This window comes from Ascaphus truei, chromosome 19, assembly GCF_040206685.1.
Source record: "Ascaphus truei isolate aAscTru1 chromosome 19, aAscTru1.hap1, whole genome shotgun sequence".
In the NCBI taxonomy this organism is placed as follows: Eukaryota; Metazoa; Chordata; class Amphibia; order Anura; family Ascaphidae; genus Ascaphus; species Ascaphus truei.
The window spans coordinates 2,219,717-2,234,689 of record NC_134501.1 but is presented as its reverse complement, the minus strand read 5'-3'; the positions used below and the strand labels follow the sequence as shown (position 1 = coordinate 2,234,689).

Sequence of the window (14,973 nt, the reverse complement as noted above, 5' to 3'; positions counted from 1 at the left end):
CTCATTTTCAAGTATGTCCTGGGCACAGAGTGATGATAACAATACATGGTTACATTATTTAATCAGAGGTTATACATTGTATTTAAAGACATTTCATGGAAAGTTAGAGATATGATTATTGGCGTATGTAACCTTTACAGACAAGATTACAAGTATGTTAGAAGAGGTAGGATAAGCCTGCAATGTGTTAGAAGAGGCCCTGCCACAAGGAGCTTACAATCTAGAAGGCCAGGTAAATTGGAAAATTGAATACTGGGGATAAAAGGGCGGGTGAGTTTCAGATTGAAATAGAGAAGCTTTAACATTACCAAACATCAGTGAACAGCAGCAAACGGTTCACACACTTTAGCTGCCCTTCGGCTGCTCCAAAGACTGCCCACTAGTGTTCTACCGGGTAGTAATTAAAAAAAAAAAAGGGTAACGGGTACCTGGCCAAAATCAAAGGTTCTACCCGGCCGGGTACCCGGTTACCCGGTTTGGCACTTACCTGCAGGGTGGTGACGACATCTAGAAACAGCAGCGGCCATGTGGCGGTGGCAGCATCGGAAGTGTCTTCAGCCAGGGTAGGACAGCAGGAAACCATTCACAGCACCGCAGGTAAGTAGTGTGAGCCGAGGAACCATGTGACCAGAGCAGGAGCATTCCTAGTGGACACCTGCCCCAACAATGAGCCTCCGCTCCCTCCATCCGCCCGCCCCAACAGTGAGCCTCCACTCCCACCCGCCCCAACAGTGAGCCTCCGCTCCCTCCATCCCGCCCGCCCCAACAGTGAGCCTCCTCTCCCGCACGCCCCAACAGTGAGCCTCCGCTCCCACCCGCCCCAACAGTGAGCCTCCGCTCCCTCCATCCCGCCCGCCCCAACAGTGAGCCTCCGCTCCCGCCCGCCCCAACATTGGGCCTCCACTCCCACCCGACCCAACAGTGAGCCTCTGCTCCAGCCCGCCCACCCCAACAGGGATCCTCCGCTCCAGCCCCAACAGTGAGAATCTGCTCCCGCCTGCCCCAACAGTCAGCCTCCGCTCCTGACCATCCCAACAGTGAGCCTCTGCTCCCGCCCACCCCAACAGTGAGCCTCCGCTCCTGCCCGCCCAAACAGTGAGAATCTGCTACTGCCCGCCCACCCCAACAGTGAGCCTCCGCTCCCGCCCCAACAGGGAGAATCTGCTCCCGCCTGCCTCAACAGTCAGCCTCCGCTCCTGCCCGTCCCAACAGTCAGCTTCAACTTCCGCCCACCCCAACAGTGAGCCTCCGCTCCCGCCCGCCCCAACAGTGAGCCTCCGCTACCGCCCGCCCACCCCAACAGTGAGCCCCCGCTCCCTCCATCCTGCCCGCCCCAACAGTAAGCCTCTGCTCCCGCCCGCCCCAACAGTGAGCCTCCGCTCCCACCCGCCCCAACAGTGAGCCTCCGCTCCCGCCCGACCCAACAGTGAGCCCTGCTCCCGCCCGCCCCAACAGTGAGCCTCCGCGCCCACCCCAAAAGCGAGCCTGTTCCCGTCCCCCCCAACAGTGAGCCTGCCCACCCACCAACAGTGAGCCTCCACGTCTGCCCGCCCCAAAAGTGAGCCTTCGTGCCTGCCCGCACAGTGAGCCTCCAAGCCCGCCCCAACAGTGAGCTTCTGCGCCCGCCCCAACAAAGCCTCCGCACCCGCCCCAATGGTGAGGCTCCGTGTCCGCCCGCCTGCCTGCTCCAACAGTGAACCTCTGCTCCTGCGGTGCTGTCGAATGGATTCCTGCTGTCCCACGCCGACTGAAGACACTTCCGATGCTGCCACTGCCACAGGACCGCTGCTGCTGTTCCTAGATGTCGTCCGTCGCTGGATAAAAGGTAAGTAATAAGATTACTTTCAGCTATCCTGACATTACCCGACACTGGGTATTACCCAGCGCCAGGCACACGTCTCAGTTGCCGGGTCCGGGTAATGTCCGGGTAGCTGGAAATGTGCCGGGTAACGCCCGGTACCGGGTAATTCCGGGTACTCCGTACACCCCTACTGTCCACCTTTGGGGTGACGCAGATGAAGACTGAAGGGGTTCAGATTGAATGCAGCTGTGGTTTCAAAGACCTTGGTCCTCCTGGGTCATTAACATTCCAGTGGGTGGGGCTGACGAAACACATAGTACTAAGCAAAAGCAGATATTAACCCAGATCACGCTGGTTCTGTGCAAGTGGGAGGCAGGGGATCGCTGAAGCGGAAGCACGTTCATTTCAGATCTGGAGACCCCCTGCTTTCCGAGACACTTACCTCCAAAGGTGCCCTTGGTACCATTCCCTGCTAGGGAAACAGATGGTGTTTGAAATCTCCCATGAAACGTGGGCCACAGGAAGCCGCGTTTTCCCATCACAGATTCCCATTGGCCCACGTGCCACTGGAGATTTAGGAACCAAGAAGTGACGTGGCACTTAGGGAGGTAAGTATTCCGGTGCTAAAATTAACAGGGGTCAGGTCCAGAGATCCCCTGATTACCTCCTATGGTGACAAGAGGGGGGGGGGGGTAGGCAAAATGTTCCCTTAATTAAACTGTCACTTATCCGTTCGAAGTCATACATTTGAGAAGCAGAGAAGGACCAGTCACTTTCTGCAAGTCTGTGTCACATTTCATCTTTTTTTTCCCCCATCAAAAATAGTCTATCTGCACCAGTGACCAAGTCAAGTCCTCAATGGCCACTAACAGATCCGGTTTTAAGGATATCCCTGCTTCAGCACAGGTGGCCCAATCAGTGGCTCAGTCATTGACTGATATCCTTTAAACATGGACCTGTTGGTGCCCATTGGGGACTGGAGTTGGTCACCCCTGGCAGGTCTCAGGTAACGTACATATTCCTCACTACAGAAATATTACATTTTTGCTGCACTTTTCGAACCAGGCTAAAGTTGCCATTTTTTGCGACACAAAAGATCACAAAAATATTCAAAGTTCGCAAACAAAATTTGGCGAGCATTAAAAGTTAATGTCCAAGCCACGCGAGCCTAAATTCAGCTAACGTGATCCTTAATACAAATGCAATTTTTTCTCAATTGTGTTGAAAAGTGGCAACTTCGGGAACATTTTGAACACTGTAACCTTTGCAAAAACTAAGCAAACACACACAAAAAAGCACACGTGAAGACATCTCTATTCCTGACTACTGGTACATGGTACATTGTCAGACATAATTGGCCGTCATTGAAAGGCTCGGACCGCAGCAGGCAGAAAATGAAGCGAAAAACGTACGCACATCTTCATGTCGATATATAGGAGGAGATTCGTGAAAGTTTTGCACGATCACACACAACACACACAACACCCCTTACATACATATATATCTATATATATACACACACAGACACACACAACACTTTCATGGCTGTAAAACGTAGCCCAATTATGCCTTCTTCAATTTCTCAGCTATACTACATTTTGCTTGTGGGAATAGCATCATTAAATGATGCACTGTACGTACAGCTAGTTGAACACAGTAGTAACGTGTTGCACTTTCTCTTGACTGTATGTATTAAATATAGGAGAGGGAGCGGCTCAGTGAGTAAAAGACACTGACTGGCACTGAGTCTGAAGCAGGGGAGCCTGGGAGAAGGAGCGGCTCAGTGAGTAACGACACTGACTGGCACTGGGTGTGAAGCAGGGGAACCTGGGAGAAGGAGCGGCTCAGTGAGTAACGACACTGACTGGCACTGGGTGTGAAGCAGGGGAACCTGGGAGAAGGAGCAGCTCAGTGAGTAAAGACACTGACTGGCACTGAGTGTGAGGCAGGGGAACCTGGGAGAAGGAGCGGCTCAGTGAGTAAAGACACTGACTGGCACTGAGTGTGAAGCAGGGGAACCTGGGAGAAGCAGCGGCTCAGTGAGTAAAAGACACTGACTGGCACTGAGTGTGAAGCAGGGGAACCTGGGAGAAGCAGCGGCTCAGTGAGTAAAGACACTGACTGGCACTGAGTGTGAAGCAGGGGAGCCTGGGAGAAGGAGCGGCTCAGTGAGTAAAGACACTGACTGGTACTGAGTGGGAAGCAGGGGAACCTGGGAGAAGGAGCGGCTCAGTGAGTAAAGACACTGACTGGCACTGAGTCTGAAGCAGGGGAGCCTGGGAGAAGGAGCGGCTCAGTGAGTAAAGACACTGACTGGTACTGAGTGTGAGGCAGGGGAACCTGGGAGAGGGAGCGGCTCAGTGAGTAAAAGACACTGACTGGCACTGAGTGTGAAGCAGGGGAGCCTGGGAGAAGGAGCGGCTCAGTGAGTAACGACACTGACTGGCACTGAGTGTGAAGCAGGGGAGCCTGGGAGAAGGAGCGGCTCAGTGAGTAAAGACACTGACTGGTACTGAGTGGGAAGCAGGGGAACCTCGGAGAAGGAGCGGCTCAGTGAGTAAAAGACACTGACTGGCACTGAGTGTGAAGCAGGGGAACCTGGGAGAAGCAGCGGCTCAGTGAGTACAGACACTGACTGGCACTGAGTGTGAAGCAGGGGAGCCTGGGAGAAGGAGCGGCTCAGTGAGTACAGACACTGACTGGCACTGAGTGTGAAGCAGGGGAGCCTGGGAGAAGGAGCGGCTCAGTGAGTAAAAGACACTGACTGGCACTGAGTGTGAAGCAGGGGAGCCTGGGAGAAGGAGCGGCTCAGTGAGTAAAGACACTGACTGGCACTGAGTGTGAAGCAGGGGAACCTGGGAGAAGGAGCGGCTCAGTGAGTAAAAGACACTGACTGGCACTGAGTGTGAAGCAGGGGAGCCTGGGAGAAGAAGCGGCTCAGTGAGTAACGACACTGACTGGCACTGAGTGTGAAGCAGGGGAGCCTGGGAGAAGGAGCGGCTCAGTGAGTAAAGACACTGACTGGCACTGAGTGTGAAGCAGGGGAGCCTGGGAGAAGGAGCGGCTCAGTGAGTACAGACACTTACTGGCACTGAGTGTGAAGCAGGGGAGCCTGGGAGAAGGAGCGGCTCAGTGAGTAAAGACACTGACTGGCACTAAGTGTGAAGCAGGGGAGCCTCGTTCAATTCCTGGTGTCGGCTCCTTGTGACCTTGGACAAATCACTTTATCTCCCTGTGCCTCAGGCACCAAAAACATAGATTGTAAGCTCCACGGGACAGGGACTGTGCCTGCAAAATGTCTCTGTAAAGTGCTGCGTATAACTAGCAGCGCTATACAAGAGCATATTATTATTATTAAATTCTGTATCACCTACAAATGTATCCACCTCTCCATCACTACTCAGCCTGTTCTTATCTCTGCTCTCATCTCTCCCTATGTACCTGCTAATGTGGCCTTCTCTCTGTCACATGCGTTGCAGAGACCAGCTTCAAATCTTTCTCTCTCTCTACCTCTGGAAATCTCTCCCGTTAAGCTCCCTCTCTCCCCAACTTTACCTTTCCTGAGAAGCATTTCCATAGCACTGTAATGTGACCTCAGGACGCCCTGCAGGGTGGACTAGGACATTTGATAGCGGGTGTTTTACTGTGACCCAGGTACTGCCGGCGTTTGGCCACCACTCACATCGCCGCAGGGAGATTTTGCCACCAGCCGTTTCACCCCAGGGAAGGATGGACAGGGGCCAGGGGTCAGGCTTAACCTTTATTTTACTGATCTCTGGGTCCCTTGCCCTGACAGGCACTGTTAATTCCGATCCGCTGTCAGAGTCGATCCGCCGGCACCCAGAACTCCTCGTTACTGAGGGCCTCTGTGGCATTCCGTTTGCATACTTCAACACTGAGTTTAAACTCCCTTAATCTTAAGTGTTCCTGACTTGAAGGGTACTGTCCCCATCTACAACATAATAAACAGGGGGGTCTGGTCTGTACTATTACTTTATAAACATTACTTATCCACTTTCCCCGAGGCTCCTCTACTCGTATCCTCCTGGAACCTACCTTCTCAAATGTTTCCCTACTCCTATATACTCTCTGTGATGTCATGATCCCATGGCAACACAGGGTGGGGCCCAGTACACCTTACCCATACTAGTAACCCTTTAGCAAGGGGGTTACAGTTACAATGTATCTGATCTCAGACGCGCTATTAGAGAGGGTTGGGGTTCCTTACAATGCATCTGATCTCAGACGCGCTATTAGAGAGGGTCGGGGCTCCTTACCATGCATTCGATCTCAAATGCGCTATTAGAGAGGGTTGGGGTTCCGTACAATGCATCTGATCTCAGACACGCTATTAGAGAGGGTTGGGGTTCCTTACAATGCATCTTATCTCAGACGCGCTATTAGAGAGGGTTGGGGTTCCTTACAATGCATCTGATCTCAGACGCGCTATTATAAAGGGTTGGGGTTCCTTACAATGCATCAGATCTCAGACCCGCTATTAGAGAGGGTTGGGGATCCTTACAATGCATTTGATCTCAGACGCGCTATTAGAGAGGGTTTGGCATTCCACAGAATTTCACAATATAGTTATATGGTTCCTTATAAAAAAAAAGGTTAAAAAACCCTGACCTAGACTTTCACGTAAAAATGCCAGGTATATACTACCTTTATGCCCATGTTGTTCTTTACCACACACGTGTAACACACTCCCCCCCCCCTCCAATTGCAGATAGGGACCATGTGGGGAAATCTACATGTATTACCAGGTGTGTTGCAATAATCGCCCAGGGAAAATCCTGCCCCATGTTCTGCACATAGCTATAATGTAAAAGCAAGGGCACTGCAACAAAGTAACAACGGTCACACGGCAACTAATCTGCAACAAAGTAACAACGGTCACACGGCAACTAATCTGCAACAAAGCAACAACGGTCACACTGCAACTAATCTGCAAAAAACTAACAACGGTCACACTGCAACTAATCTGCAACAAAGTAACAACGGTCACACGGCAACTAATCTGCAACAAAGTAACAACGGTCACACAGCAACTAATCTGCAACAAAGTAACAACGGTCACACAGCAACTAATCTGCAACAAAGTAACAACGGTCACACTGCAACTAATCTGCAACAAAGTAACAATGGTCACATGGCAACAGCACTGCAACAAAGTAACACCAGTCACACAGCAACTAATCTGCAACAAAGTAACAACGGTCACACGGCAACTAATCTGCAACAAAGTAACACCAGTCACACGGCAACTAATCTGCAACAAAGTAACAACGGTCACACGGCAACTAATCTGCAACAAAGTAACAACTGTCACACACCAACTAATCTGCAACAAAGTAACAACGGTCACACTGCAACTAATCTGCAACAAAGTAACAACGGTCACACGGCAACTAATCTGCAACAAAGTAACAACGGTCACACAGCAACTAGTCTGCAACAAAGTAACAACGGTCACACAGCAACTAATCTGCAACAAAGTAACAACGGTCACACTGCAACTAATCTGCAACAAAGTAACAACGGTCACACAGCAACTAATCTGCAACAAAGTAACAACGGTCACACGGCAACTAATCTGCAACAAAGTAACAACGGTCACACGGCAACTAATCTGTAACAAAGTAACAACGGTCACACGGCAACTAATCTGCAACAAAGTAACAACGGTCACACAGCAACTAATCTGCAACAAAGTAACAACAGTCACACAGCAACTAATCTGCAACAAACTAACAACGGTCACACAGCAACTAATCTGCAACAAACTAACAACGGTCACACGGCAACTAATCTGCAACAAAGTAACAACGGTCACACGGCAACTAATCTGCAACAAAGTAACAACGGTCACACGGCAACTAATCTGCAACAAAGTAACCACGGTCACACGGCAACTAATCTGCAACAAAGTAACAACGGTCACACGGCAACTAATCTGCAACAAAGTAACAACGGTCACACGTCAACTAATCTGCAACAAAGTAACAACGGTCACACAGCAACTAATCTGCAACAAAGTAACAACGGTCACACAGCAACTAATCTGCAACAAAGTAACAATGGTCACACGTCAACTAATCTGCAACAAAGTAACAACGGTCACACGGCAACTAATCTGCAACAAAGTAACAACGGTCACACGGCAACTAATCTGCAACAAAGTAACAACGGTCACACGGCAACTAATCTGCAACAAAGTAACAACGGTCACACGGCAACTAATCTGCAACAAAGTAACAACGGTCACACGTCAACTAATCTGCAACAAAGTAACAATGGTCACACCGCAACTAATCTGCAACAAAGTAACAATGGCCACACGGCAACAGCACTGCAACAAAGTAACAACGGTCACACCGCAACTAATCTGCAACAAAGTAACAACGGTCACACGGCAACTAATCTGCAACAAAGTAACAATGGTCACACGGCAACAGCACTGCAACAAAGTAACAACGGTCACACAGCAACTAGTCTGCAACAAAGTAACAACGGTCACACCGCAACTAATCTGCAACAAAGTAACAACGGTCACACAGCAACTAGTCTGCAACAAAGTAACAACGGTCACACAGCAACTAATCTGCAACAAAGTAACAACGGTCAAACGTCAACTAATCTGCAACAAAGTAACAACGGTCACACAGCAACTAATCTGCAACAAAGTAACAAGGGTCACACAGCAACTAATCTGCAACAAAGTAACAACGGTCACACAGCAACTAATCTGCAGCAAAGTAACAACTGAAACATATCTGCAACAACCACACACTCAGTTTCCATGGAAAGAGGATGTGCTATGCAGACCACGCCCACTTGCTGGCACGTTAGTTAACGGGACTTCACACGCAACTCGCCTGCATGCGTCTAACGTCACCGCGTTCCAGCCGTCTCCCTGACTTCCTGTTTGATATAAAGGTCGCGGTGACCGGTGCGCAGTCCCCCCACGCCGCCGCCATGCTGCTGTCCGTGTCCGCGCGCTCCGGCTCCTTCGCCCCTTACCTGGCGGCCACCTCGCACGCTGTGTCCGGGCAGCGGAAGCCGCCGGTGTGCGGGGCGGTGCTGCCGGCGGAGAGGCTGCGGCTGGATGTGAAGAAGCCCTTCCTTTGCCGGGAGTCCCTGAGCGGGCAGGCTGCGGGCACAGGCCTCAGCGCCACGGCCGGACTCAATGGTGAGAGGTTAACATGGAGGGACCTCACCCCCACATAGCAGAGGGGGCCGCCTCACCCCCACATAGCTGGGGGGGCCGCCTCACCCCCACATAGCAGAGGGGGGGCCGCCTCACCCCCACATAGCAGAGGGGGGCCGCCTCACCCCCACATAGCAGAGGGGGGGGGGGCCGCCTCACCCCCACATAGCAGAGGGGGGGGGGCCGCCTCACCCCCACATAGCAGAGGGGGGGGGCCGCCTCACCCCCACATAGCAGAGGGGGGGCCGCCTCACCCCCACATATCAGAGGGGGGCCGCCTCACCCCCACATAGCAGAGGGGGGGGGGGGGCCGCCTCACCCCCACATATCAGAGGGGGGCCGCCTCACCCCCACATATCAGAGGGGGGGCCGCCTCACCCCCACATAGCAGAGGGGGGGCCGCCTCACCCCCACATAGCTGCGGGGGGCGCCTCACCCCCACATAGCAGAGGGGGGTGCCCAGCCCCTCAGCACGGAGAGCGGCGTGGTATATAAAGGGAATAATACTCCACTGTTGGCACTCTGGTTTCTTTCATTCTCCCCCCCCCCCCCCCCCCCCCCAAATCATGTTATTAGGTTTTTAACTTGGTGCTTTCCAACCCTTTTTTTGGTTAAGGAAGTGAGATTCTGAGGAACCCCCAACCCTCTCTAATAGCAACTCTGTACATTCTTCTGTATTTGATACCATTTTCATATGACCAGAATATTGCAGGGACCCCTTTAGGGAGGGCCGGGGAACCAAGGGCTCCTAGGCGCCCAGGTTGAAAAACACTGTTTTATGTTTTATATGGAGGGAGGGATGGTTACAGAAAAGACAAACGGGGTGGGTAAAAGGTAATGGCACAGCCAACAAACAGAAGTAAAACATACAATAATAATAAAATATGGGGGTTAGCAGGGGTGAGACAATGGTACTCACAATCACTTTTCAATACTTTTAACATTATTTGGGTAATACCCTTGGGGTTCTCAAGGTCCTGCCTCTATTGCCTTAAGATAAAGTTTCTTTCATTCTACAAAATGTAGTAAAGTAAAAACAAAAGCTGCTATGTATAACACTTTTTATTTGTGTAGCGCATACATAGTACGCACCACCGTACAGCACTACGTTAGAAGGTAGAATACGAACAATGGGGATAAGTACAACAGGTAAATGACCTCATAAGGCAAAAGTGGAACCTATCCAACAGGGTTTACAATCTGAGCCCTAACGCTTTGTGACAAGCAAATTAGATCAGTGGTGCGCAAACTGGGGGCTGTGATGTTTTTTGGGTGGGGTTCTGCGGGACGTGTGTTTTTGGCGGGGGTGGGATTTATTTTGGGTGGCGCGGGATTTATTTTGGGTGGCGCAGGCGGTTGCAGAGGTTCTGCGCTCTTCCCCAAGACATTTAAACTAAATGCAGGGGGATCGCGCAAGGCCTCTGCAACCTCTACTTACGAGATTCAGCTGGCTCAGGATGCGTCCCCATGGCAACGTGACATCAAATGATGCTGCGGGCTCATGTGACGTCACTTCTCATGACCCCGCGGTCTCGTTTGATGCGGTGTTGCCATGGAAACATGATTTCGTGTCAAACGAAATGAGGTGGGAGGCGGAGTTAACGGAGGCGAGCAGGTAGGTGACGCAGCAAGACGAATTTGCGCAACTCTGCGTTAGGCGACATAATTTTCTTAAATATGGCTGAAGGAGTGGGGCGGTGAGAAAAGGAGCTGACTAATGACACTGGTTCAAATCCCAGGGTCGGCCCCTTGTGACCTTGGGCAAGGTAAGGGGGGATGGGGGGGCGTGAGATGAGTGGAGAGCAGGCAGGGGTGCGCAGCATGAAAGTTTGTGCACCCCTAGTCTAATATAAGTGCTCACGGTTGATCAGTAACAATAAGGGCTTGATTTATAATCAGGAGGGGGTAGATACATTGTATGTGCGCTCTTGGCGTGTAATTTATTGCAATGAATAGGAATTGCACAGACTCCTAAAGTATCTTGACACTAGTAGTCTAGTTGGAAATCTGTCTAGTTGGATATCTGTAAAGTAGGTAGTAGTGGACTTCGCCTTTTTAGTTAGATCTCAACCCAGAAGGTGATGCACTTTTATGGAACATCTTATTGTGTGTGTCTGTCCTTCATTTTTAAATCCCCCTACAGCAAAAAAAAAAAAAAAAAAAAATATATATATATATATCTCTACCTACCTACCTACCTATAGGGAACCATGTTAAAAAAGGTTTTTAAAGCAAAAAGTGGCAGTGTGCTCATTTGCATGTCATTTCCCAGAATCCCTTGCTGCAGTGGAAGTGCACATATATATATATATATATATATATATATATATATATATATATATATATATATATATATATATATATATATATATATATATATATATATATATATATATATATATATATATATATATATATATATATATATATATATATATATATATATATATATATATATATATATATATATATATATATATATATATATATATATATATATATATATATATATTTTTTTTTTTTTTTTTTTTTTTTTTTTTTTTGTTAGTGTTTTGTCTGGAAGGGCTGCCATATGATATGGCATGTTTGTTAGGTGCTTGTTATCTGGAGATTGCAGTTGCGCTGGTCAGGCGTTGGTAATGTTTTTATTCCAGTGGGAGAGGACCTGTGGGAATGTCCAGAACTCCTAAGAAACCAACAACTGCTGGAGTTTTTGTTGTTGTAATTGATATAAAAAAGCGACGTATATTCCATTGGTTCCAAAACATTTCAGGCCTTTGTGTAGTAGGGTTTTTTACATTGATAATTATATATTAAATAAATTGGTTGCGACAAGGCTGTGTGAAGAAAAAATTGGAGTTGAAAGGTATGACTTTGGGTTGCTATTTGACATTCATTTCAGTTATAGGCCATTGTTTGAAATTGGAGGTTTAATATAATTGAAATATATGGAGCACACAGACTTCAGAATCTAATACAAGATTTATTGAGCCATAAAGTCCAATGTTTTGGCTATTGTGTGAAGATTTTACATGTAAGTTGGGATCCAGGCAGGGAGATCCCCCTCAAGTGGAGAGCACAGGCAGATTATTGATCTCCTGGATATTAAATTATATGGAATAGTGCTCTAGAAACGCCTTTTCTCTTGCCGTTAATAAAGTGAGTATGCAGCAGTTGAAATTTGTTGCCCCACATGTTTAAAAGTTAAAATTATACCAATTTTGTCCTTCCATATTATTCACCCCAATTTCAAAGCATGCATTGGGATACATTGTAACGTAATCTGGTGACAGGGGCAACTGCAGTCTCCTTCACACAAGGTGAGTTTTAACGGAGTTTTCTCACTGAAGACATCAGATTTGTGTAAACGTTAAACTACAATCTATCAATGACGTCCGTAGCTGTTATAAAACATCCCCCTCCCCTCCTCGGTGTATTAACTTCTGGTTTATTTTTCTATTTTATTTGTCAATCCTGAGAACAAGTTCAACTCTGTGGTGGCAAAGGTGTGATAGGGCTTAGGCCCCGCTCCCAGAGTCAGCGCACCCGCGCTGCTGACAGGCGGTGCGCTGAGATACACAGACCGCGATCTGCGGTCTGTAGGGAGCGGGAGGTGGGAGGTTTGACCGGGAGGTGGGATGTTTGACAGGGAGGGGGGGCGTGGCTTGAGAGGAGGGACCCGCTACTCTCCCCCCCCCTCCCTCCACGGACTGCAGGAGGGAGCTGCTACTCTCCCCCCCCTCCACGGACTGCAGGAGGGAGCTGCTACTGTCCCCCCACTCCCTCCACGGGCTGCAGGAGGGACCCGCTACTCTTCCCCCCCCCCCCCCTCCCTCCACGGACTCGGGCTCTCTACATACACACATACACACACACACAGGCAGGCACTCACGCACTCATACACACACACGCGCGCACACACATGCAGGCACTCACGCACACACACACACACACGCACTCATACACACACACAGACAGAGGCAGGCACGCACGCACGCACTCAGGCACACACACAGACAGGCACTCAGGCACACACATACACACACACACACACACACACAGGCACTCAGGCACACACACACAGGCACTCAGGCACACACATATACAGACAGGCACTCACCTGCTTTCACTCCACACTCCTCCCCGCTCCCCGAAGCCTCTCCTCCTCCCGCAGCCTCCCCTCCCCATTGGCTCACAGCCACACCACGTGACGCGTCGAAGCTAGAAAACACCATTCTGTGGTGTCTCCTAGTGGCTGATGCGCCACAGCGTGTGATCAGCTGTGCAGCCAGAGGGGACCGGGACCGGCTCGCGAGGATTCCCCTGCTGGTGGGTAACTCGCGACATTGCCGCCCGCGCCAACGAGCGCAGCGGGACCGAGGCCTTAGGCTGTGCCTGCTGCTGAGCGTGCTCATGCTTGAGTGGTGACGTCACAAACTCTCCAAGCATGAGCGATCGGCTGTCCTGCAATAATGTGAGTGCAGGAGCGAAGCGGGTGTGGCTATTAAGGGAGGGGACGTGCACGCGCGTGTACCCCCTTTCCATCTGGTTACAGAACGGTCTTGACCATTCTCAGCGCTTGGAAATCAAACTTCCAGGTCTCCAAGCGCTGAGCTTTGGAGAGCGTACGTGCCCAAGCGCGCACGCGTGGCCGTACACATTTGATATTATTGAAGTGCGCTCAGTGGCAGCGTGGCCGCAGCCTTCGTTTGACACAAGCTTTGTGGCACTTGCTATTATTCTGAGGATTCTTGTATCTGAATTCAGAAGTTTATTTACAACGAGCTCTGGTAACTATTTGTACCACTTGCCAAAACATTTGTGTGAAACTGGATGTGCTCAATAGAAACAGTGCAAAGGTGACACGTACACAACATTCCTATCCTAATTTATGAACCCCATTCCCCCCTCTACAGGTGCCTCCTGCGTCCGCTTTTCACACAGCGATATTACAGTACCAGATTTCTCTGACTATCGACGACCAGAAGTGTCGGACAGCACAAAGTCTTCCCAAGGCAGCAGCGACTCCAGGAAAGGTTTCTCTTACTTGGTCACTGGTGTCTCAACAGTTGCTGCTGCCTATGCAACAAAGAGTGCAGTCACCCAGTTTGTCTCAAGCATGAGTGCGTCAGCTGATGTGCTAGCCATGTCAAAGATCGAAATAAAGTTGGCTGACATACCTGAAGGCAAGAACATGGCCTTCAAGTGGAGAGGCAAGCCCCTTTTTGTGCGACACAGAACACAAAAAGAAATCGATCAGGAAGCCCAAGTCAGCTTGGCCGAGCTAAGGGACCCGCAGCATGATCTTGATAGAGTGAAGAAACCAGAGTGGGCTATCTTGATTGGTGTGTGCACTCACCTAGGTTGTGTGCCTATCGCCAATGCTGGTGATTTTGGTGGTTATTACTGCCCTTGCCACGGGTCACATTATGATGCATCTGGTAGAATTCGGAAGGGTCCAGCCCCATTAAATCTTGAGGTTCCAGAATACGAATTTCCTTCTGAAGATATTGTAATAGTTGGTTAGACACTTAAACTTAATGTTTAACGAATAATGTATACTGTGGAAAGCTAAACTTTGCTTTCAGGTTCAACCCTGAACTGTTATACATAGGGTGTCATTATCTTGCTTTTAAGCAAGACGCATTTAATGTAAGATGCTTTTAAGTATCACCTAGTGTTTAACATTTTAATAAACCATCAACCTTCACATGAAGCTTTGTTTGAATTTTGATTTACCAATTACATGTAAAGATTGTCTGAATCTGGGTATTTATGCACATTGAAGCTTTAAGAGTTGAAGAGTATTTAAATTCTGAACCGTGTACAGTAAATATTAAATTCTGAGTTACAGTTTCAAGTTTTTGTTGTTATTTACACATTGTCTTGTGAACGGGTCTCCAATGTAACCATAGTAAGTAACAAACCTCTCAGTCCTGTAAATAAGCAGTCACTTGTATTA

The 14,973-nt window shown here is 49.3% G+C and overlaps 1 protein-coding gene across 1 annotated transcript; it reads left to right on the top strand.

The window, feature by feature from the left end:
• The first annotated feature begins 8,657 nt into the window (after positions 1-8,657).
• On the top strand, positions 8,658-14,727 carry UQCRFS1 (ubiquinol-cytochrome c reductase, Rieske iron-sulfur polypeptide 1). Its single transcript, XM_075576291.1, has 2 exons — positions 8,658-8,993; positions 13,928-14,727. Exons 1-2 carry the CDS (start codon positions 8,684-8,686, stop codon positions 14,536-14,538), a joined length of 921 nt encoding a protein of 306 aa, XP_075432406.1. The 5' UTR covers positions 8,658-8,683; the 3' UTR covers positions 14,539-14,727.
• The last annotated feature ends 246 nt before the right edge of the window (positions 14,728-14,973 follow it).

Bases quoted from the DNA above. Each gene is read 5' to 3' on its own strand.
- UQCRFS1 (XM_075576291.1), top strand. From the start codon at position 8,684: ATGCGTCTAACGTCACCGCGTTCCAGCCGTCTCCCTGACTTCCTGTTT. The intron at 8,994-13,927 runs GTGAGAGGTTAA...CCCCCTCTACAG, and splicing joins CGCCACGGCCGGACTCAATG to GTGCCTCCTGCGTCCGCTTT.